We start from the raw sequence: 20,653 nt of genomic DNA, 5'->3' as shown, positions 1-20,653 counted from the left end.
TTTATAAAGGAAATAAACGTTTGATTTAAAAACTCTACAATAATATGTGATTAAATGTATATATTTCTCGTCTTTTAATAGAGAATAGTTAATAACGTATAGTGTACCGTAAAATAGTATAAATTTGGTTTTAAATGTATTTTACAGTCCTCTATTTATTTTGCAACTAATAACTATTTAACAAGTAGGTCAATTTCAAAATTACCACATTTTCCGGTATAACTATACTTAGTGCGTATAGCTAATGCGTGAATCTAATGCCTCAAGTACATTTAATGCAGTTTTAAATCCTAGTAATTTTAACGAAATCGTACGATAAAATTAAGACATTTCATAGTCAAGCCTTACCATCAAAATTATGTAGCGTACCTTCCCATTGACAATGAAGCCATTACATTACAACTGAAACGCTCATCAAAATTATCACCAAAAAATATGAAATTAAAGAGATAAAAATATATACAAATTAAAACTTTTAGAAACTTTGAGCGAACTCCTTAAATCTAACAAACAAAAAACATAAAAGATCTTATTATAAATGATATTTACTCACTTTTATACCAGATACACATTTACTTGTATGATATGTCGGTATTGTAAAATGTAGTTATTAGTTTTGCCGGATTTACATATATTTTCCAAAGTATTAAAACGTCAAATTTACTCTCAGAAATCACTACTTGATCGACAAGCATATAAAGGAGAAAATAAAAATTAATTGTAAAAGACTAACTAAATTTTTTTTTTTAGAGACAAGTCGTTAAGTCCTTATACCATGATTTTAATCCGGTCCTGAGAGTAATTGTTGAATATAAAGTTGTAAAACAAATATCTCTATAAATAAAAATTAATATTTATCCCGATCAAAATTCAAAACATATTACCTAGTTTCATTATTTTTTTCATAAATATTAACTTTTACAAAATAACCAAAATATAAAACACTTTTTTATACTATTACAGTAAAGAAATTTAGGTAGGCATAAAAATTATACACACTTTTCGAAAATAATATTATTATTATAAATTTTTTTATTTGGAAGTTTAAAACAAAAGAAATTTACACAAATGAAAATTTAATAATAACAACAAACAAACTGTATAGAGTTGTTATTAATATAGGTATTATTTTGTTTCTATGAGTATAAATGCCAGATTGTTAAAAATGTACTGGCTAGCATTTTTATGAAATTTGTATATATTCATTGTATTCAAAATGTGACTTATTGAATACCTACTAAGCCTTACAATATATATTATGTAAACAGCGTATTCAATTGAGCCAGTAGGATATTATATTACAATATACAAATTAGACAATACCATGAAATGAAAAGTCATTAAAACTACATTGTATAACAAATTATTTGAAATTAAATAATTGGAATTAAAAACCATCGAATTAATATTTATATAACAAAGTAATCCGTTTAAATAAGCATTAAATAAATATTAAAAAAAAAAAATTATTTTTGCAACTTTCTTTTTATGGATATTTTTTATAAATTTTTAAATAGGCATAATAGTGGTAGTATAGATTATTATATATTGCAGTATAATTTATTGAACTAATCAATCATACAAATTCTAATTGATTATTTTTAACCTAGAATTTAAAATAATTGTTTAAAATAATAATTTCAATTAACTGAATAAAATATTTATTTATGTGGGGGGCTAGTATCAAAAAAATTGATTTAATTTATGTTTTATCATATAACAAAGTTTTTGAAATTTTAGTAGAAAAAAAATAAAAACAGAAAATTACCAAGAATCAAATATTTTTGACGATTATTTTAGGACATATTATTCAACAATAAAAATTTAATTCATCGTAATATACATTATTAAGTATTTATTTAATTCCAGCAGTTATCAAGATAAGTTAAATCGTATAAATATTATAAATAAAATCACTACTAGTGGCGAGTTAAGTCCTAATCCCATTCCTTGTTATACAATTTGAATAATTTAGCTCTTCTGTACCTAATTAAATAAATAACCTATTATATTGTACTTAATTATAATCACGGCTCAAGATACAACCTTCGATAATATGGAAAAAAAATTAACAAATGCACTTAAAGTCATGACCAATTATTATGACAGTAATCAACTAAAACCAAACCCCAACAAAACACAGGTATGTTGCTTCCACCTATGAACCGTGACGCCAAGAAACACCTTAATATAGAATGGATAGGAAAACTATTGCAGAACACTGACTAGCCCGTGTACCTAGGCGTCACCCTAGATAGGACCTTGACATTTAAGGAGCACTGTTCCAAAACTAAAATGAAAGTGCAAGCAAGGAACAACTTACTTAGAAAACTCCCTGGAAGCCAATGGGGAGTTCGACCTCACGCCATGAGTACAACCGGTATGACCCTATATTTGTCAACTGGAGAATATGCGTGTACAGTGTGGAGCCAATCAAAACACGCCAAACATGTATCTGTAGCTTTGAACGATACTTGCAGAATCATATCGGGATGTCTTAGGTCAACACCTATGTGTAAGTTATACCTTCTAGCAAGCATAGCTCCACCTGACATTAGAATACAAGTAACCATCGATATAAAATAAAACCAAACAGATAAAGGATGAAAGATATCCTATGTTCGGACTTGAAATCACGAGCACAAGACTTAAATCCCAAAAAAGTTTCATACAAACAGCAAAATAACTGCCCGAATCCCCACAAAAAGTTAGACTGCAAGATGAGCTACAACCGGGAGAACTGATTCAGACTACACAACTTCCGTTGGGTGGACATCTTCCATGGTCACTATAGAAAACTATTAACAGATTGAAAGCCGGGGTGGCGAGGACTAAAGCTAACATGGTAAATGGGACTTGAGTGGAGAAGATGACACATGCTAATGTGAAGAACGATAGACTGATGAACACCTTTTGTATCAGTCCAGCACAATGCACCAAAGAAGATCTGATTTTGACAAACACAAATGCTCTAGAAGTGGCTGTTTACTATTTCAATATATATTGAAACTGTAAAAAAAAACCCAGCACAGGGGGAGCGCGGCACAGTGGTGACTTGGCATAGTTGGATCAAGTACAATGGTATCTGACAGTGATTAAAATCACTATCAAAAAAACGCTTCGATGCAAATCTTTAGATAGTGTTTAATTTTAAAAAATTGGTGGATTATTCCAAAAGCTACATGATCTGCTATTTCCTTATTAATATCCTGAATGAAAAATGGATTATTAAAAAATATTATTTCTCATAAAAAAATTGTATTGATCCATACATTTTTCAAAAAGTTGTAGCATTTTAAAGTTAAAAATGTAAAAAATAAAATTGAGAATTTTCACACAATAATAGCATTTGGTAACTATTTTCACCATGAAGTCAAAATAAAGTCCGAATTTTTTTTTTTCCATAATAAAGTACATTACATTAGCTTTAATTTAAGATATATATAAAAGTGTCAGACTTTCCGGAACACTTTTAAAAGTTATGTTGAAAAAATTATTTTTTTGTGAAAAAGTTGTCATTTTAAATCCTCTCTTTGGGCAGGTAAAGGGTTAAATTTATGAAAAAAATATACCAAATGATAGGTAAAGACATCAAGCATCTATGAAAAAAAATTATATTGATTTGTTCATTTTTAAAAAAGTTATGGCAGTTTTTAGTAAGAAAAATTGAAAAAATTTCAAAAATTAACGATTTTTAAATTTGTAACATTTTTGGAGATTTTCCCCATTTACGGGAAACGAGGGAAATTTTTTCAATTTTTGAGGGTAATATCTTCGACTAGATACAATTTGTGATCTTTATACGTATTGTTGAAAGAAATCGGTTCGGTGAGAGCTTAGAAACAGTGGTAACAGACACAAAAAAAAACACATCATAGTAAAACCAATACCTTCTCAGCTAAAAACAATTTTTTTGTTATTTCTTGTTTTGTGTAATTCAAATATTTCTTGCATTTAGTATTGAATTTTGATAAACGTGTATAGTCTTTAAAAAAATCAATCAAAATTTTAACAAGTATTTTTAAGTAGTGAAAATATATTTATACAAGTGTAACACCTTAGCCACAAGTATATTTCCCACGATCTATATAATACATCTACGTGATAACATTGTCACAATCGTTTATTGTACATCTGAAATAGTATACCAATTGTGACATACTTTTTTGTGCATCAGAAAACAATATTCACTGGCTAGCTAAGAAAAAATAAGTCTGTTAGTAACAACACTATTTTAATGATTTTTTAATACTTTTTTAATATATTGTAGGAAAAATATTTATTTGCAATTTTTTACTGATTTATTACTGATTCTTTTAAACAATTTTTTCTTTCATAACTATTTATATAGATTTTACTTTTGCGTTTTAATAAAATATATATTTAGATCGTTGACACCCAAAAGTATCTTATTTTTAATACCAATACACTTCTGAATAATCTGCTTTAGAATAGTACTTTCGGTGACACCACAAAATTATGTACACCATGGTCATTGAATATGTTTTATTTAAAATTCTTTTAAAAGTTAAAAATGAGTTCCAACGAACCATATTTTCTATGTTAAGAGTTATTCAACGATTTCTAAATTTTAAATTCTCATAAAATTGACCAAGCCTTATTACTTTTGATCAAATATAGAATAGTTTTTTGATAAACCAAAAAATTTAATTTAATTCATTTTATTTTCGTATAAACTACTGTAATTAAATTTGAAATGTATTTTATTGTATTGACATTTTTATTTGGTAAATTAAGACAATTATATCATGTTACTCTAATTATGATTTGTATTCTTCATCTCATATGTTAATTTTATTTTAATAATTGATTAAAAAAAGAGTGATTTGACCGTTTATGTTGTAGATTATAATAGATTATAATCTATAGGTATTAGATTTAGGTAGTTTGCTTTTTGAAATTAAATGTTTGATTTGGGTAAGTTTTATTTTTTCAAAATTTCAAAATAGCTATTTTTTAGCACTTTTCTTACAAAAAAATGTTGATAGATTGATAACAACATTAGATTTTATAAATATATCTTTGATTACAATAAAAAAAAATTGTTTGATTTAAACATATATTTAATTAACAACAAATGTGAGTCAGAATCAACAAGAACTCATAAAAATATCATCTATATGAATTTATTATAGTAACAGTAATAACATAAATAATTATAAACATTAACTTATAAGTATAAATTTTTTGAAAACTATAAATCTATGCATATAAAAAAAATTACATATACAATGAATTTGAAAAAAATTTCAAGCTCAATATAAAAATACACAAATTGATATTGTTTTTGTATATGTAAATTATTATATCTGTAAAACCAAAATTTAGACTTGGTTGTATAAAAGTAGAATGAAGATAAAATTATTGAAAAATTAAAATTGAAATTTTAAAAAACAGGTAACTAAAGATTCTAACTCATTAAAATAACACATCACCCAAATGAATAATCATAGTGATTCATTAATAGTAGTGTTGTCTTAAAATAAAATAAATTAATATTTATGACTATATATTGGACTGGCTTGGACAGAGAGTGATGAAATAAAAACCAAGGAAGTGTTACATGAACTTTATAAATATAAATCATCTAGCTGGCAATAATGGAATGTGCAAGATTAGATTCATGCATTTCCAAATTTAACTTTACTTGTATCTTTCATCAAATGACAATAGGCAACCAATTGCACCAAAATAACCCTAAAAATAAACAATCTATTAATACATTATCATATATATACATAAAAAATTATTTTTGTAAAATACTAGGGTTGTTTAAAAAATAAGCTATATTTTGACATTCACATAAAACTATTACAATTAAAAAAAGAACATATATATATATATATATATATGTTCTTTTTATATATATATATATAATTTATAATATATATAATGTAAATTTTGTTTCTATGATTTTGTTAAATTTCCTCATTTTAAACAAAGTGCACTTGGGAGAACAGCTCACTTTATGTGCGAAACTAGTGTCATCAAAATATATTGCAATTTACGGAATATTTTACAAAAACGTCTATAGATCAAAATCTATAAAATATAGATCTTATCAAAAAAATCTAATGTCATTATATTCAATATAAAATGATAGTCATAATGATCTATGTTACTCTTAAAAAAAATTTTTTTTTAAGTAACGTGGTATTTCATCAAGTTTGATGATCAGATATTCTAACAAACTCTAAATTTTAGAAAATATTTGTAATTTGAACACATCATTTATGCCACATTCATCTACTGAAAACCACTCTGTATCATAAATGCACAAACTTATAAAACTCTAATTATAAAAAAGAATTTTAAGCTTCATTTTATAAGTCAAGAGTTACAAAAATAACTATGTTACATAAAAAATATCAATCATTTCCTAATGTACAATCTACATAAGTTAAAAAAATAGAAACAAGATGATCAAAATTAATTTTGATACTCTTTAAGCTAGATTAAAACAAAATATATTCTATTACAAAACAATAATGTTTAAATAGTCTCCCAAATCATTGATGAAAAGTCATTTTCAAAATAGAATTTTCATCTTTTCATATAGCTATGATAAAATAACAAGTTAATTTTTTAAAAATATTCAATAGAAAGAAAAGAATTTTTAAAAAAAACTCAACTTTTTAGCTTGACTCTGCTATGAAGACAGACATATTATTAAGATTATTTAACTCGAAAATTTTTACTGATTTAAAACTTGTAAGATTCAAAAACTTACTTATTGATTACTACTTATCTAAACTGACTATATTTTTATGTGTCGAATAAATACATTTTTAAAATAATACACAAAATAAAAATATTAAATTACTTCATGATTTAAGAATATTGCTTTTTGAGAACCCTTTGACCAATAATCCATAGCATGTGATAACAATTTCATTGAAATGGGGTTAACTCTCAAAAAATTACCAACAAAACAAACCTGAAACAAAGACAAAAATATTAAAATATACAAGGAGTTATATTTAAATAATTAATTCTATTTACTCTATCAATTCTTTCATTTAAAGCACACATTCTAGCTATAGATGCAATATTATTGGTGATAGTAACCAGAGTAGCTCTCGCTAGATCTTCTCGAGACACACTAGCTTGTTTTTCTTTAGAATTCATGTGTCCAAAGCTACAAAAATAATGAATTAAGTTAATTAACTTGGTTAAAAAATATAATATAAATAACAATCAATAAAAAAAATACCTGCTAGCAACTAATTCTCCAGGAAGTCCAAACCTACTATAACTTCCACCATAAATATCTCTGACTAATTTGTCAACTTTAGTATTGTCTCCATTAGCTGCTAATTCAATTGCTTCATCAAATGTATTACATCCTGTCAATAAACTACAAAGCCCTAGGAATGTACCACCTCCTATACTGTAAATTATTGTTTTTTTTTTAATAATAATAATAATAATAATAATAAATTATAATAATATATCATTGATATACATAATATAAAGAAGTTTATTAAAATATTTATTACCTTGTTCCAGATATTCTTTTAAAATCATTTGGTCCATATACAGCAAGAACACTAACACCAGACCCTATATTTACAACCTAAAAGTTAAATAAAAGTATGTCTTAATTATAAAATAATATAATATAGATGGGTTAAAACTCACAATGAATGGGTATTTATTGTACTGGAATGTATAATTTTGAGTCGAACACTGTTCATCTTCGGTGCATTGAGACCAAAAATAACACTCATTATTATTAGATGCTACTGTAAAAAGCATTCCACGAATCAAGCTGTCTAACTCATCACATTTACACAACTTAAGATTTAACTCCTAAAAAATGTTTACAAAAAAATATTTACATTCAGTTCATAAAAGAAATATTTATATAAATATTTTATTTTATATCTGTCATATATAGTTATAATTTACAAAACACTAAAAGGGTCCATTAAGTATAAAGTTTTCATCTTAAGTGGAAACTTGTTTGAATAAGTCATTTGAAAAAATATATAAGAAATAATAAGGAAGCTACTTGTTAATAGAAAGCAACATATTGTTAATTTTTTTCCATATTATAAACAATTCAAACTGTACAAAGGAATACACATATAAAATTGATTTAAAAAAAACCAGATATATTTAACAATGTCATAGATATAATGTTAATATAAAGCTATTCATTTAGGTAGGCAAAAAAAACAAGTTAATGCAAAACGAGATGAAGGTTAACTAGATATAGTAAATACTACTATAGCTTAATGATTTATTTTAAAATACTCATAAGAAAATTCTTACAATAAGAAAAATTTTTAAATCTATTCGAGAGAATATTGTAACAAAATATTAAAATAATGAAAAATTATGAATAAATAATATTGATAACATTTTGAAAGAATAATTAATTTTAGTGTAATTTATTAATTACAAATAAACTTCTAACATACATATAATATTTATCTCAATTAATTTGATATAAGTTACATCAATTTGTGACCCCAATTGTTTTATTAATGACACAATTAAAATAAATATAGAGTTAAGATGTATATTATATTATTATTATTTCTATTTTTTTGAATTCTTAGGAGAATTTCTAAGAAAATTAAGTGTATTCAGATATTATAAGACAAAATAAAACTAAATCACTTCATTGAACTATGATTTAGAATTACTTGATCTAAAATCATAATTATTTAAAAATTTATTCACCTTGACCTTTTTGTATGAACATTATTTTAATTTATACAATGCATTAATAAAAAAAGTAATTTATAAACATAATACAATGACAATTATCATGTCAAAAAATTAAAACATAAAATACAATTATCAATTTAATCAAATTACCTTTTTAAAAACACATTTATCAACAATATTGTTATAAAAATAAAAATCACAGCAATGATTTACAATTATGAATAAATGTAATTTCGAATAATTAAAATAGGCAAATTTTATTTGATAACATATTTTTACCTATTATTTTAATTGTTATGAATGAATCACCTCTTTAAATTGTTCTTCGAACTTAAAAGCTCCTCCACCTGTTGCACAAACTGTAGATACACTGGCTGCCATACCTTTCCTTTTGGCTAGTTCAAGAAAATTACTCATCTCGCTTGTAGGAAATCTAATAAAATGTAACGTTCCTATCCTGTTGCATATTTTAACATTGTCCATCTAAAAAAATTGTTTCATTATTTAACATTAAAAGTTAACATGGTATATCATAATTTGGTAAAGAAACCATAAAAGTTGTTCACCTGTAAATGTGTATCTCTATGGCCAGATTTTCCATAAGCAGAATTTTTGGTCAAGTATTTGGTAACATTTGATAAAAGAAGAGCTTCGTCTTCAGTTTTCTCTACAACATTGTCTTTTGGTTCAAAAAATACTAGTTTTGAAAGTGTTCCTCCAATGTCCATGCCAAACCATGGCATAGCTAAAATTACATTTAAACAAATATTTAGTTACTTTAAAAAAAACAATTGAATCAATACACATTATTTATAAATAATTATAATAATAAAACATGGATTAAAATTAATTTAATGAAGCGTAAAGAAAATACTTATTCATTACATCAGTGACGGTCAAATAGGAGAGGTTTAGAGGAATAGAATCCTATTAACATACTTCATTTCATCTTTTTTGTACAATTTTCCACCAATGGACGCAACCAAAATTATTATTGGCAGAAGGAGGTAATTATAATTTCTTTAAAAAAAACATCTTTAACCAACTTAAAAAAATACAAGGTTATAATTCAAGTCTCGCTTCCATTTTAGGGAGCTACAATCCCCTAACCTTTTATGAGCCAATACAAACCAACAAACTAAAATTATTTAGTTCAACAAAGTCATACATAGAATAATAATAATTATTATGTATGATTTAGATAAATAAATTCAGTAGAAAAAATAAAATAATTGTATTTTTTTATTCATATTCTACGCTAAAAAAATTAATTTAAACCTAGGGCATTAGTATTTGATAATGCTGAAATTTTCATCCAACTTATAATTATCAATTAAAATGTTTTGACGAATTAAAACAAAAAAAAAAGTAACTTATACTATTAATATTATCTCCGAAGATTAAAGTTAAATAAATTAGTTTATCCTTTTATAAACAACCATAATTGTAACGTTAAAACACCAGAAAATTCAAAATTTACATTAATCTTATGAGACATTTTAAGCGTTTTAAACTGTTTACATGTTTTCTACAAGTTTTTTTTAACGTATTCTTTAATAACCTTGCAAATAACCATAAAAGAGTTCTGCATTTGCCCCAAATATTCTGTTTAAACAGATATAGAACACAGCTGAAAAATTTTTAAATCATTTTTTTAATCTTTATTTCTCTTTATATATATTTTGGAACCCTCGTTATAAATTTGTAAAGTATCCAAATGATTTTATCTAAGAAAATGCTTAATGAATTCTTTGCTAACAATGGGTCATAAAAATATTTGGTATATCAACCGGACGTTAAAATTTAAAATTCAATTGGTTTTCTTTTGTAATTATTCAAATCCCAAACAATATAGGTTTCGACATTTCCTGCAAAAATACAAATAATCTGGATTCAAGTAGCCTCGAAAAAGACTTGTAAGAAATGTATACACAACGGAAATATGCTTTGTATACACAATAAGAGAAGTTAGAAAACTCGTTAACATTAAAATGTCATGATAATTTCTAAAATAGCTCCAAATAGATCAATAACAACTTCTACTTTTTGCAATTAAAAAATACAAGAAAAAACAACTTAATTTATAGTACAATGTAAAAAATATTAAAACAATGTTATTAGTTAACCGCAGTTTACATGAAAATTCTTTATTTTATCACCAAATAAAAAAAAAACGTTATTTTATTATTACTTATAAATCTACATTCATTTTATAAGGACAGTTTAATTAAATTTAAATAGAAATTAATAAATTACTTTAATAATTTATGCTGTTTATTATGTTGCTATTTAAACTTATTTAATAACTATTGCCACTAGCAATTTGAATAAAGATAAAATAAAATATAAGTCAAAGAAGGCTAATGTTAAGTTCATTGTAAATTATTATACCATAACTATTAACAATTATTAATAAATAGTCTTCTGCTTGTAAAAATTAAATGTACGTTATCCACGGAAACTAAGTATTAATTTCATTAAAATAATTTATTAAATTTAACAAATTTTTATTATGAAAAACTCGTCTTATAGGAGCAGTAAATTAACGAAATTTAAATAACAATTTTAATCACAGAAACATAAATTAAAGAACAATTTTAAAAGAATCACGAATTAGTAATAGTTCAGTAATTTTCATTGTTATAATAGTAACTCCTATTTTCTAGGTGTATATACGTCCAATAAAACTTTTCATTTATATTACAACAATATGAGAAATATAATGAAAAGTGATCACTTATGGCTAATATTATTTAATACTAAAACTATATTAAAATTGTTATTAATTTAAAAACTTAAAAATATTAAACTCAAAAATATTTCTAAAAAATTGCAGATACATATTTCGGAAACAATGTTACTACTATCAACGCTAAACACATACACAATACGTGTTTAGGGTATCCTCGATATTTTAGTAATTTTATTGTGGTTTTCTAAGTTTAATATTTTTAATATTTTATAGTTTTAAATTAATTATATTTTTAATATAGTTTTAATTTTAAATAACATGGGTAATGTTAAAACGTATTGTAATGTATCACATAACAAACAATATTGAAAATAAACCAATACCAAAAATATTTGTTTAAAATAACAAAAAATATACTACGCATTTCATTAAATCAACAACAAATAATTGGTAAAAATAGTTTTACAAAGTGATTTTCATTCCTATCACAAAACATAATTATTTAAATGTAGATGTTATTTAAAAAAAAAAATGCGCATTTAACCTTATAAAACCGAATACTAATACATTACTCATGAATTTTTGAATCGTAAATTATTCATTTTTATTTTTAACATCCTTCATCATCTCTTTATCTCAATTATTTGGGGTAGACACTATCTTACATTTTGACAGGATTTTCACACCAACGTTAACCTTACGCATTTTTATTTAAAAATATTTTTTATTTTAGATATTATTTTTATCTTATAAAATTGACAAGAACAACTAACTTATCCGCAATAATTATTTAAACACATTACTTAATTAATTCATTTGAAAAATATGAAAAATTTACTTCCTGAATTTAATAAAATTATTCATATGCATATAAACTAGCACGTTATTTTATAAGTTATAGAATTTAATTATTAGAAATTTAAAGTAGAAATAAAAATGGTAATGTTGGACTATAAAGGAAACGGTACAACGCTTAGAACATTGTGTATATTGATTATAAATTAATTAATACAGAAAATCGAAGAACAAGTACAAAAATAAAAATATAAAAATTGCTTTATTTTAAATTCAGTTTGTTTAAAAGAATTGCCGTTGTTTTTTTATGATTTGTTTCTGATTTCTGTCCCAATAATTTCAATGAAATGACACAATAATAATTCTTAAAAACAAATTGCATATAAACAACAAAATTGATAGAAGCAGTAATCATTTTCACATTTTACAATAATAATATGAACAATAAGATAGTTTAGAAAATAGTTATTTAAGAAAAATTAAAACTGCAGTACATAATGAGTTTCATTTGTTGAATAGAAAATTAAAAAATTTATTTTTTTGAATTTAGCCAATTATTTGAGTTTGTTCATTGCCTATGAAGTTTTAAGATTTGCAGAATTTTTCTATATTGTTAACATCAGTCAAGTTTACATGTAGATAGGTCATCATAAAAAAGAAAAATAATAATTATTTTTCTGATTGTAAATTTAAAAAAAACTATATAAGACATGATTATCAAAAAACAATCAAATTATTCCTTTCATTAATAATGTTATTAAGTAATTCAATAAAAAAATATTTGGTTATAAACTATGACTAATAAGTTTATTCTACTTTTTGAATTCCTTTTTTTTTTGACGTAGTTTTTTTCTCTTGCTGCTCACTACTATATACAAGGCTAGTTTATGAGCTTGATCTTTGTTTATTTGTCCTAATAATCTTAATGGTCACACTAGGCTCGACGGTATCATTAGCAACTCAAAGACTTATCACAATAGCCTAAGCGATATTGAATAACATATTTTCTTGCGATTTACTTGAATGTAATTGGGAGTAATATGAGGACTGCTTGTGTGTATATAGATGATGTGGAAGATCGTGTCATGTGGATATTTAGAAATCGGGTGGCCGATCCCAGGTTGTAAAGAAAATGAGTAGTTGATAACCACTTTGGTCCAGTACTTCAGAAATAATTTGAAAATTAAAAATATAGACTGGAAGTTAGACGCGAGTATAACTATTTTTATCACTAGACATTTCTCGGGCGGACTCCTTTTCTTACCTATTTATTCGTATTTATAAAACAAATATAAGTTTAACTTCAAAAATTTTGGTAAAATGATGCAATTCATCAACGAGTAAAGATGGCTCAGACTATTAGGTAGTTTGAATGAACCCTCAATGTTCATTTTAACACACCTCTAATTAATGGCCATTTCTTTTAGGTTCATCAGTTGTCGTTTCGTTATATGAGAATTATACTATACATGTTTAATATTTTACAAAATACTGCTTTAATTTGACTGCTTTCAAAAGAAAACCCTCTGAAATCTCTTTAATTTGTACCACCATTCACTTAACACTCCGTTTCTTCAACTAAGGAAAAGATCACCCAAACAAAACGATTTTTGATTTTTTTAACAAATTACTTGTAAATATTTATAAAACAAGAGAGAGCTCTTTTCTCAAATAATTTATTCAAATGCACACTTTAAAATTATACAATGTTTAATTTCTGTTATCTTAAATATCTTATCTACTTATTATTATTACATAATACACTATATATATTTAAGTATATTTAAAAAATATGAATGTTCAATCAAGCAAAAGATCACAAAGTTTGAATGATAAATTACATCAATTAAAACAAATGCAAAGACTTGTAAGTAGAGTACGAAATAAAATTACTAATCAATTACAACATCTTTACAATCAAAAGTACATTCTATGGAAATTTCTAATTCTCTATGGTTGTCTTATTAAATAAAAATTAAAACTAGCAATTCCTGTTTCGATTTTCAAATTCACTACTGCGCATTTGTTGACAGCCTCAGGTATCCGGTTTTAAAAAAAGTAAACGATACGAGTCTATTGGGAATCCATTATATTTACTATGCTTCATAATAAGATGTTTAACAATATTTAAAAGTAAATTATACGATTTATGAGCACATAAAAATCCAAATATCTTAATTATAAATTAGACATAAAATAAGAATTGATTACTTATGGTTAATATTATTTAAAACTAAAAATATATTTAAATTAAAGACAAACTAATAGTATAATAAATACCTCTCGGAACAAACAAAAAAAAATTGTTTTGATAATTTATTTCAAATTCAAAATATTTCTAAACGTTATGAATGACGGAGTCATGTGTATAAATACATAAGGCATTCCAATGCATACAGTAAACCAATCGGATACAAGTTGTTTAAAAGACTAGTGAGGTAAATACTTTCTCTCAGTTAATATAAATACTATAAAGTACATACTTGTTAGTGACCAGTATTATAAATTAATTGTTATATAAATTATATCAAGGGGAATTGAATAAAATAATTGAAACGCTTTAACTATTGAGATATTATAATTCATTAAAATTAAATATTACCAAGAGGGTAGAGTAAACTGAAATACGAGTGCAATATTGAAATAAATAATTTATAGTTTAAAAACAATTTTATAAGACTTGAATTTTTTTTATTAAATATATAATATTCTTACTATTGATAGTAAGTAATAACATTACTTAAGTTTTATTTTCGCACACAATTTTTGATATAGAATTTCAGAAAAAATCTTTATTTAGGGTAAAAGTCCTTCTAAAAAAGTACATTTTATACTTATTATAAAATGAATGAGGTATATATATATTACTCATTAAATTCGTGTAATTATCTAATAGTTTTTATTTCAGTTTTTTAACAATTGTCTTAATTATTATAAAAATATTATTTTTTGAGAAAAAATGTATTTTTAAATAACTAATTGTTTTTTTTCACTCGTTATAATTAAATATTATTATATTAAATTGCAAAATTACTAAATTAAATAAACTGTAATTATTTTATTATTTCGAGTAAAAACCCTGAATAAACAATTATTTATTTATTTATTTGCTCGTTAAAATTAACTCAATACTAACTGGACTCTTACTCCATTAATGGGGTAAAAGTACGCTTGTATTTTTAAATTTATTTCAGTTAATTATTCATTAAATGAATTCAAATCTCGTTATTAATACATAAATGGTATTTATTTTTTTTATTTGTATAATGACATAGAACTAGTATATATACATACACTAGTTATATGTGATTAAAAAATAATGTGAACTTTTACCTCAATTTACTCTATTTATATTTTTTGGAGATCAAAGTAGATTTTACTATTTTTTTACACTCTATCGGATTTGAAATTCTATAAGAAAAAATTCTCGTCATCTCATTTTATAGTCATTTAATAATTTTGTATAATTTCAAAATTATATTAATCGTTACAACTTTTCCCTCAAACTGATAAAAAATATTACCACAATTCCTATTTAATTAAATCATTTAAGGGTTATAATAAGATAATATTGAATCATTATCTTCAAAATATAAGCGTAAATGCCATTTAACGAAGTAAGAAAAGTTATAATTAGAAAAACCATTATATAATCTATAATAAATTAAATCGTAGAAACACTTCATAAGTTCAAATGATAGATAAAAAAAGGCATCTAACGTAATATTATTACACAAACTTTGACCAGTCTAAATTAAGGTCAAATTTAATATCTTTAAGGTTGAAAATATTTATATATCATAATACTTTAGAAGAGTACACCATTATGAACTTGACTATGTTTTACGTAGAGACATCCAACTATATATATATACGTACAAGAGGTAAAACAAAACATAGGTAGATGAATATTTGCATTGTTATCTAATTAACAGAAAAATAATTGGTTACTTACGAGGAACTTTGCCGTTAAAATGACTTTTTCGCATTGTCAATCCATTAGCCAATGCATTTGCTATAACTGTGGTGTAACTTTGTTCCATCACTTGAAGCGCTGAACACTCCTTACAAGTATAAGGGCCCATAATAGTTATGATTTACGTCTAAACACACACAGGAAAAGTAAAAAATTCAAAAGTTAGTTTTGATTTTAAAAAGTCATGATAAAAACGCCGAAACAGATTGTTTAAAACCACGTGCGTGGAAACAACTTCGTTCCCATCGATCGACTGACGTCGCGCGCCAACTAATCGTATGAACTACCTCAAAGATGAACCATATGAGCGAATACGTACTACGTGTTGACCGTATATGACTAATACTATGATTTCAACATGTCAATAACATTATTAGGAGACGGAGAGAGGGTAATATGGACGATGGATATGTATGAAAAAAGTTGCGATGAATCGGTACATAAAAAAATTAGTTACGAAGAATGTGCACGAGTAATTCTCGTGCAAAGAAAAATACTAGAATAATACAAATAAACAAAATAATCAAAAATTATTTCAACCGTTTTTAACAAATGCCACAAAAATTGTTTTTAGAGTATCAGAAAAATAGAGTAAAAACCACAATGTTTGACGCATAATACTATAAATTTGCCAATTATTGTGTTAAGTTCTATTATAATAGGAAAGTACTATTTTATTTTTTCTTAGCATAGAAACATAGTAAGTTTCAAACAAAACACTTTGTATCAAAATGATTGAAAAACCTAAATTATTCCTGAAGTATTTAAGTTCAATAGCGCCTACATAATTATAGCAGCGATAACAGTTAAAGAAGCGTTTGAGTCACAAAATCAACCAGTTATTTGTACTATAGACACTTTTTGTCAATGTAATGTTTTCTCATTGCCTACTGCATTAGATACTTTTCAAAATAATACCACAGAAAAAAAATCAACGAGTATGCTGTGTAAAATAAGAGAATGTTAATTAATTTTAAAATAAAGTCTCCGAAGGATGCATTTTTTCTGCTTACTTAGTGCGCGCACTCTTCACGTCCTCAGTAATTCCGTCACTGTGACTACTAATTAATCTAATTTTTAATTTGATCACATTAAGGTTATTTATCTTTCAAAAATTTTTTTATTCTCTTTATTAAAAAAAAACAATCTGTACATAAAATTTACAATAAGTTTTTTTGTTGACTTATTCAATTACATAACATTAATAGCGTTAAAAAAAAGTTACTCATTGGTAACATCTCGGTTAGTTTTAGTTGAAGCTGTATACAAGTTATAGTTTTATTGTTGTCGTTAATTTGTTAAGTCAATAGGTCTCGGTTGCATTTACGTTTGAGTCTTCGTGGTGGGTTGTCAGGTATTGAAACTGTGTACATTTTTTTAATTAAAGGGTTTGAATTTGTATTAAGTTTTGAGTGAAATCTAGTATAGTGTAAAATTACAAGTTCTTTGACAGTTTTGATGTTTAAATCTTTGTGTAGGTTATTATTAGTTAGATACCACGGCGCACCAGTTAACACTCGTTATATTATATTTTGAAAGGATTGTATTTTGGTCGAATGTTGGATGGTTTGACTGGTCCCCATATCTGAATACCATAAGACCAGACTGGTCTGATTATTGACTGATAAATAAGTAATTTTGTTTCGAGAGGTAATATAGATTTTAGTAATGGACGAAAGATATGAAGGCTGCTGTTGGCTTTTTTCCTTTTGCCTTTCAGGTGAGGTAAAAGAATTTACAAAAAATATTTATGATAAGGTACGTAAATTCATTTGTCAGTGACTTTCTATAAATTAATTATTGAAAAGAAATAAATAGCTTTGAACTTGGTATTTTCATTATGGATAAATAATTTCCCTACCAATAAATTTTGTAATATTTAACCTGAATTTTCATAAAACTAATACAAACAAATTTAACTTTTTGAAAACAGAATTATGCATACAATTACACCTTCATAAATTTACAATCTATGTTTATCAAGTGATAGTAGTATTCCTGACTAAAAACAATAATACCTTTTAAGTTTCGACATATCAAATAAAATAAAGTATAAACACAAAGTAAGAATGAACGGTAAGAGTGACCTTCGTAACATTGTCGCTTATAGGACTATGAACTTACTAAACATCACATTACAAATACCTATTATATACACTTACTTCATTCATTACTCAACAAGATGTACTTACTTTTTTAGACAGTTTAGGTTACCTCTAAAACGTAACTGAAATGTATAGAATATTAATGTAATATCAATACTAATAAGTAGCGATGGAAATTATAGAATAGTAACTATTTGATAGTCATTCAAAAACTATTCGAATAGTAAAAATATTCGATAGTCTATGCTAAAAATAAACTATTCAGTTGTATAAACACAATTCGAAGAGTTTAAAATATTTGAAAATGCCCATCATTAATTTTTACTATTATTAATTGTAAAATAATTTATTTGAAGTATTCGTTAATTATCTTCTTATTATAATTAAGTGTACTGAATAAAAAATTTAGATAGAACTAATTGACTATTTTTTGAAACCATTCGGTAGCCTATTCGAATAGTTTTTTGATAATTTAAAATATTCGAAAATGGCCATCACTACTCATAAGTCTACCCAAAATTGTTTACGTGTACTATTAAAAACACGCACAGAAAACATTTTCTGAGAATGTAAAAGCTTTAATAATTTTCACTTATTTTATACTCTAAATCAAATAATGATAATTATTATTTTATATTCTTATTTTTCTTCTTCCTAGCCTTAATTCCAACTACTGGGGGTCGGCCAATATTATTTTATATTAATATTATAATAGTAGTTATATATTTTAAAACTACCCTTAGCAGGTTCTCATAAAGATGTATTACGAACTCACAGTATACAGAGCCCACATCATGTATCAAAATTTAAAATGCTATAAAAATTTTTTACAATTTACGCAATTTGATACCTAAACTATGATATTTATCATATGATCGATGAAGGCATAATGACGAATAACCCCATAAATCCGCTATTATTCCATATTTAATATACAAAAAAAATTAAGTAAACAATTTCTTTTTCTAACTGATTTTTACCCAACTCATATTATACTACTACTATATTATTAACTGATATTAATTTTAGAAGGGACCTATATACTTTTATCATTCCACAAATAGTTCAAAGTTTCAAAAACAAATTTTCCATCAAATGAAAATAAAATCTATTAATTTTTTTTAATTAAATCTAAATAATTTCCTCTAAATTTAAATCTGAAAAAATATGTATTAATTCGTGAAAAAGAGCTAAATATGCAAAACATGAAAATCAAAAAGTCCTCTATATGTTTCTATAATAATAAAACAAAGCAGTGCTCGTACTATAGAGTACACTCTTGTTGACCCGTTTATAGATAGCTCCGTTTGTTGAGCGAGAGATCAATTCAGTAATTGCAGTCAGCCATACCTCTCTACACCCAAAAAAAAACCTCAATCAAAATTGAAAGANACACCCAAAGAAAAACCTCAATCAAAATTGAAAGAGAAATTTTATCAAGGGTTTATGATAATGTTTTATTAATACGAACAAAATAACTATTCTTATAAATAATTATTGTTCAAGACAAGAAAAAAAAATATCATATTGATAAATATATCATTGATTCAATAGTAATGATATATTTATCAAATTGAACAATGAATTTATTATATAGATCGAGGTTTTTCTCTAGGTGTATAGTTAAGGACTAACTACCCGTCACAAAATATCCACAATTAAAAAACCTTCTCTTCGTAGATATCGCTATAGCCCTTAATGGGCTGCAAAAGCATAAAAAAAAATATTTATATAATATATGATAAAACCGATATAAGATATTTATATAAATATGTGATATATGATAATTATATGATAGTGTATAATAAACCCTTTTTTTTTTTTTTCCACATTCCGGCATACTGTGGACCGCCCTGGAAGTGTATAATAAACCCAACCCAACCGAAACGCAACAATGGGAACTGAGATCAAATGCCCAGCTAGAAAACTTATACAAAAAGGAAAATATTGTGGGATATATTAAAAGTATATAGCAATGCGTGGCGAGCAAAAGGATGCCTAATAAAAGAAATAATGACTTGTAAGATAGCGGGGAGGAGACCAAGAGGAAGACTACGGAGAAGATGGGGCGGATTGGCAAATTATAGTGTATGATAGAGAGAAATGGGAGAAGGTAGTTTTGGCGGTAAAAATGGATTGTACGCCGAAAAAAAATATATATATTTACATATCACTTAGTTATATTTTAAGCGATTATTAAAAAATGTTAACTCCTCTACAAGTCCCAGGCTTTAATTATGATGATGAATAAAAAGCCTATAAGGTATAACTTTAGAAATCCAACTTTATAAATACTCACTTTCATAGTACAAAATTAATATCATTTTTTGCAAATAAAAAACAATTAATTAAAAAAATATCTTATAAAATTATAACAAACATAAT

At 24.9% G+C, this 20,653-nt stretch overlaps 1 protein-coding gene across 1 annotated transcript; it reads right to left on the bottom strand.

Annotated features, from left to right (window-relative positions):
* Positions 1–5,131: 5,131 nt before the first annotated feature.
* On the bottom strand, positions 5,132–16,471 carry LOC126907379 (pantothenate kinase 3). Its single transcript, XM_050688609.1, has 9 exons — positions 16,143–16,471; positions 9,267–9,445; positions 9,010–9,183; positions 7,663–7,833; positions 7,521–7,597; positions 7,235–7,411; positions 7,024–7,159; positions 6,845–6,958; positions 5,132–5,718 (listed from the first exon to the last, which is right to left on the bottom strand). Exons 1-9 carry the CDS (start codon positions 16,270–16,272, stop codon positions 5,665–5,667), a joined length of 1,212 nt encoding a protein of 403 aa, XP_050544566.1. The 5' UTR covers positions 16,273–16,471; the 3' UTR covers positions 5,132–5,664.
* Between the last annotated feature and the right edge of the window lie 4,182 nt (positions 16,472–20,653).

The sequence above is a fragment of the Daktulosphaira vitifoliae genome, unplaced genomic scaffold (assembly GCF_025091365.1).
Source record: "Daktulosphaira vitifoliae isolate Bord-2020 unplaced genomic scaffold, ASM2509136v1 Scaffold_5, whole genome shotgun sequence".
In the NCBI taxonomy this organism is placed as follows: domain Eukaryota; kingdom Metazoa; phylum Arthropoda; class Insecta; order Hemiptera; family Phylloxeridae; genus Daktulosphaira; species Daktulosphaira vitifoliae.
The sequence above is the reverse complement of the archived record's forward strand: the minus strand, read 5'-3'. Positions and strand labels throughout refer to the sequence as shown.

Bases quoted from the DNA above. Each gene is read 5' to 3' on its own strand.
- LOC126907379 (XM_050688609.1), bottom strand. From the start codon at position 16,272: ATGGGCCCTTATACTTGTAAGGAGTGTTCAGCGCTTCAAGTGATGGAA. The intron at 7,598-7,662 runs GTGAGTTTTAAC...TTTAACTTTTAG, and splicing joins ACAATAAATACCCATTCATT to GTTGTAAATATAGGGTCTGG. The intron at 7,412-7,520 runs GTAATAAATATT...AATAATTTACAG, and splicing joins AAAAGAATATCTGGAACAAG to TATAGGAGGTGGTACATTCC.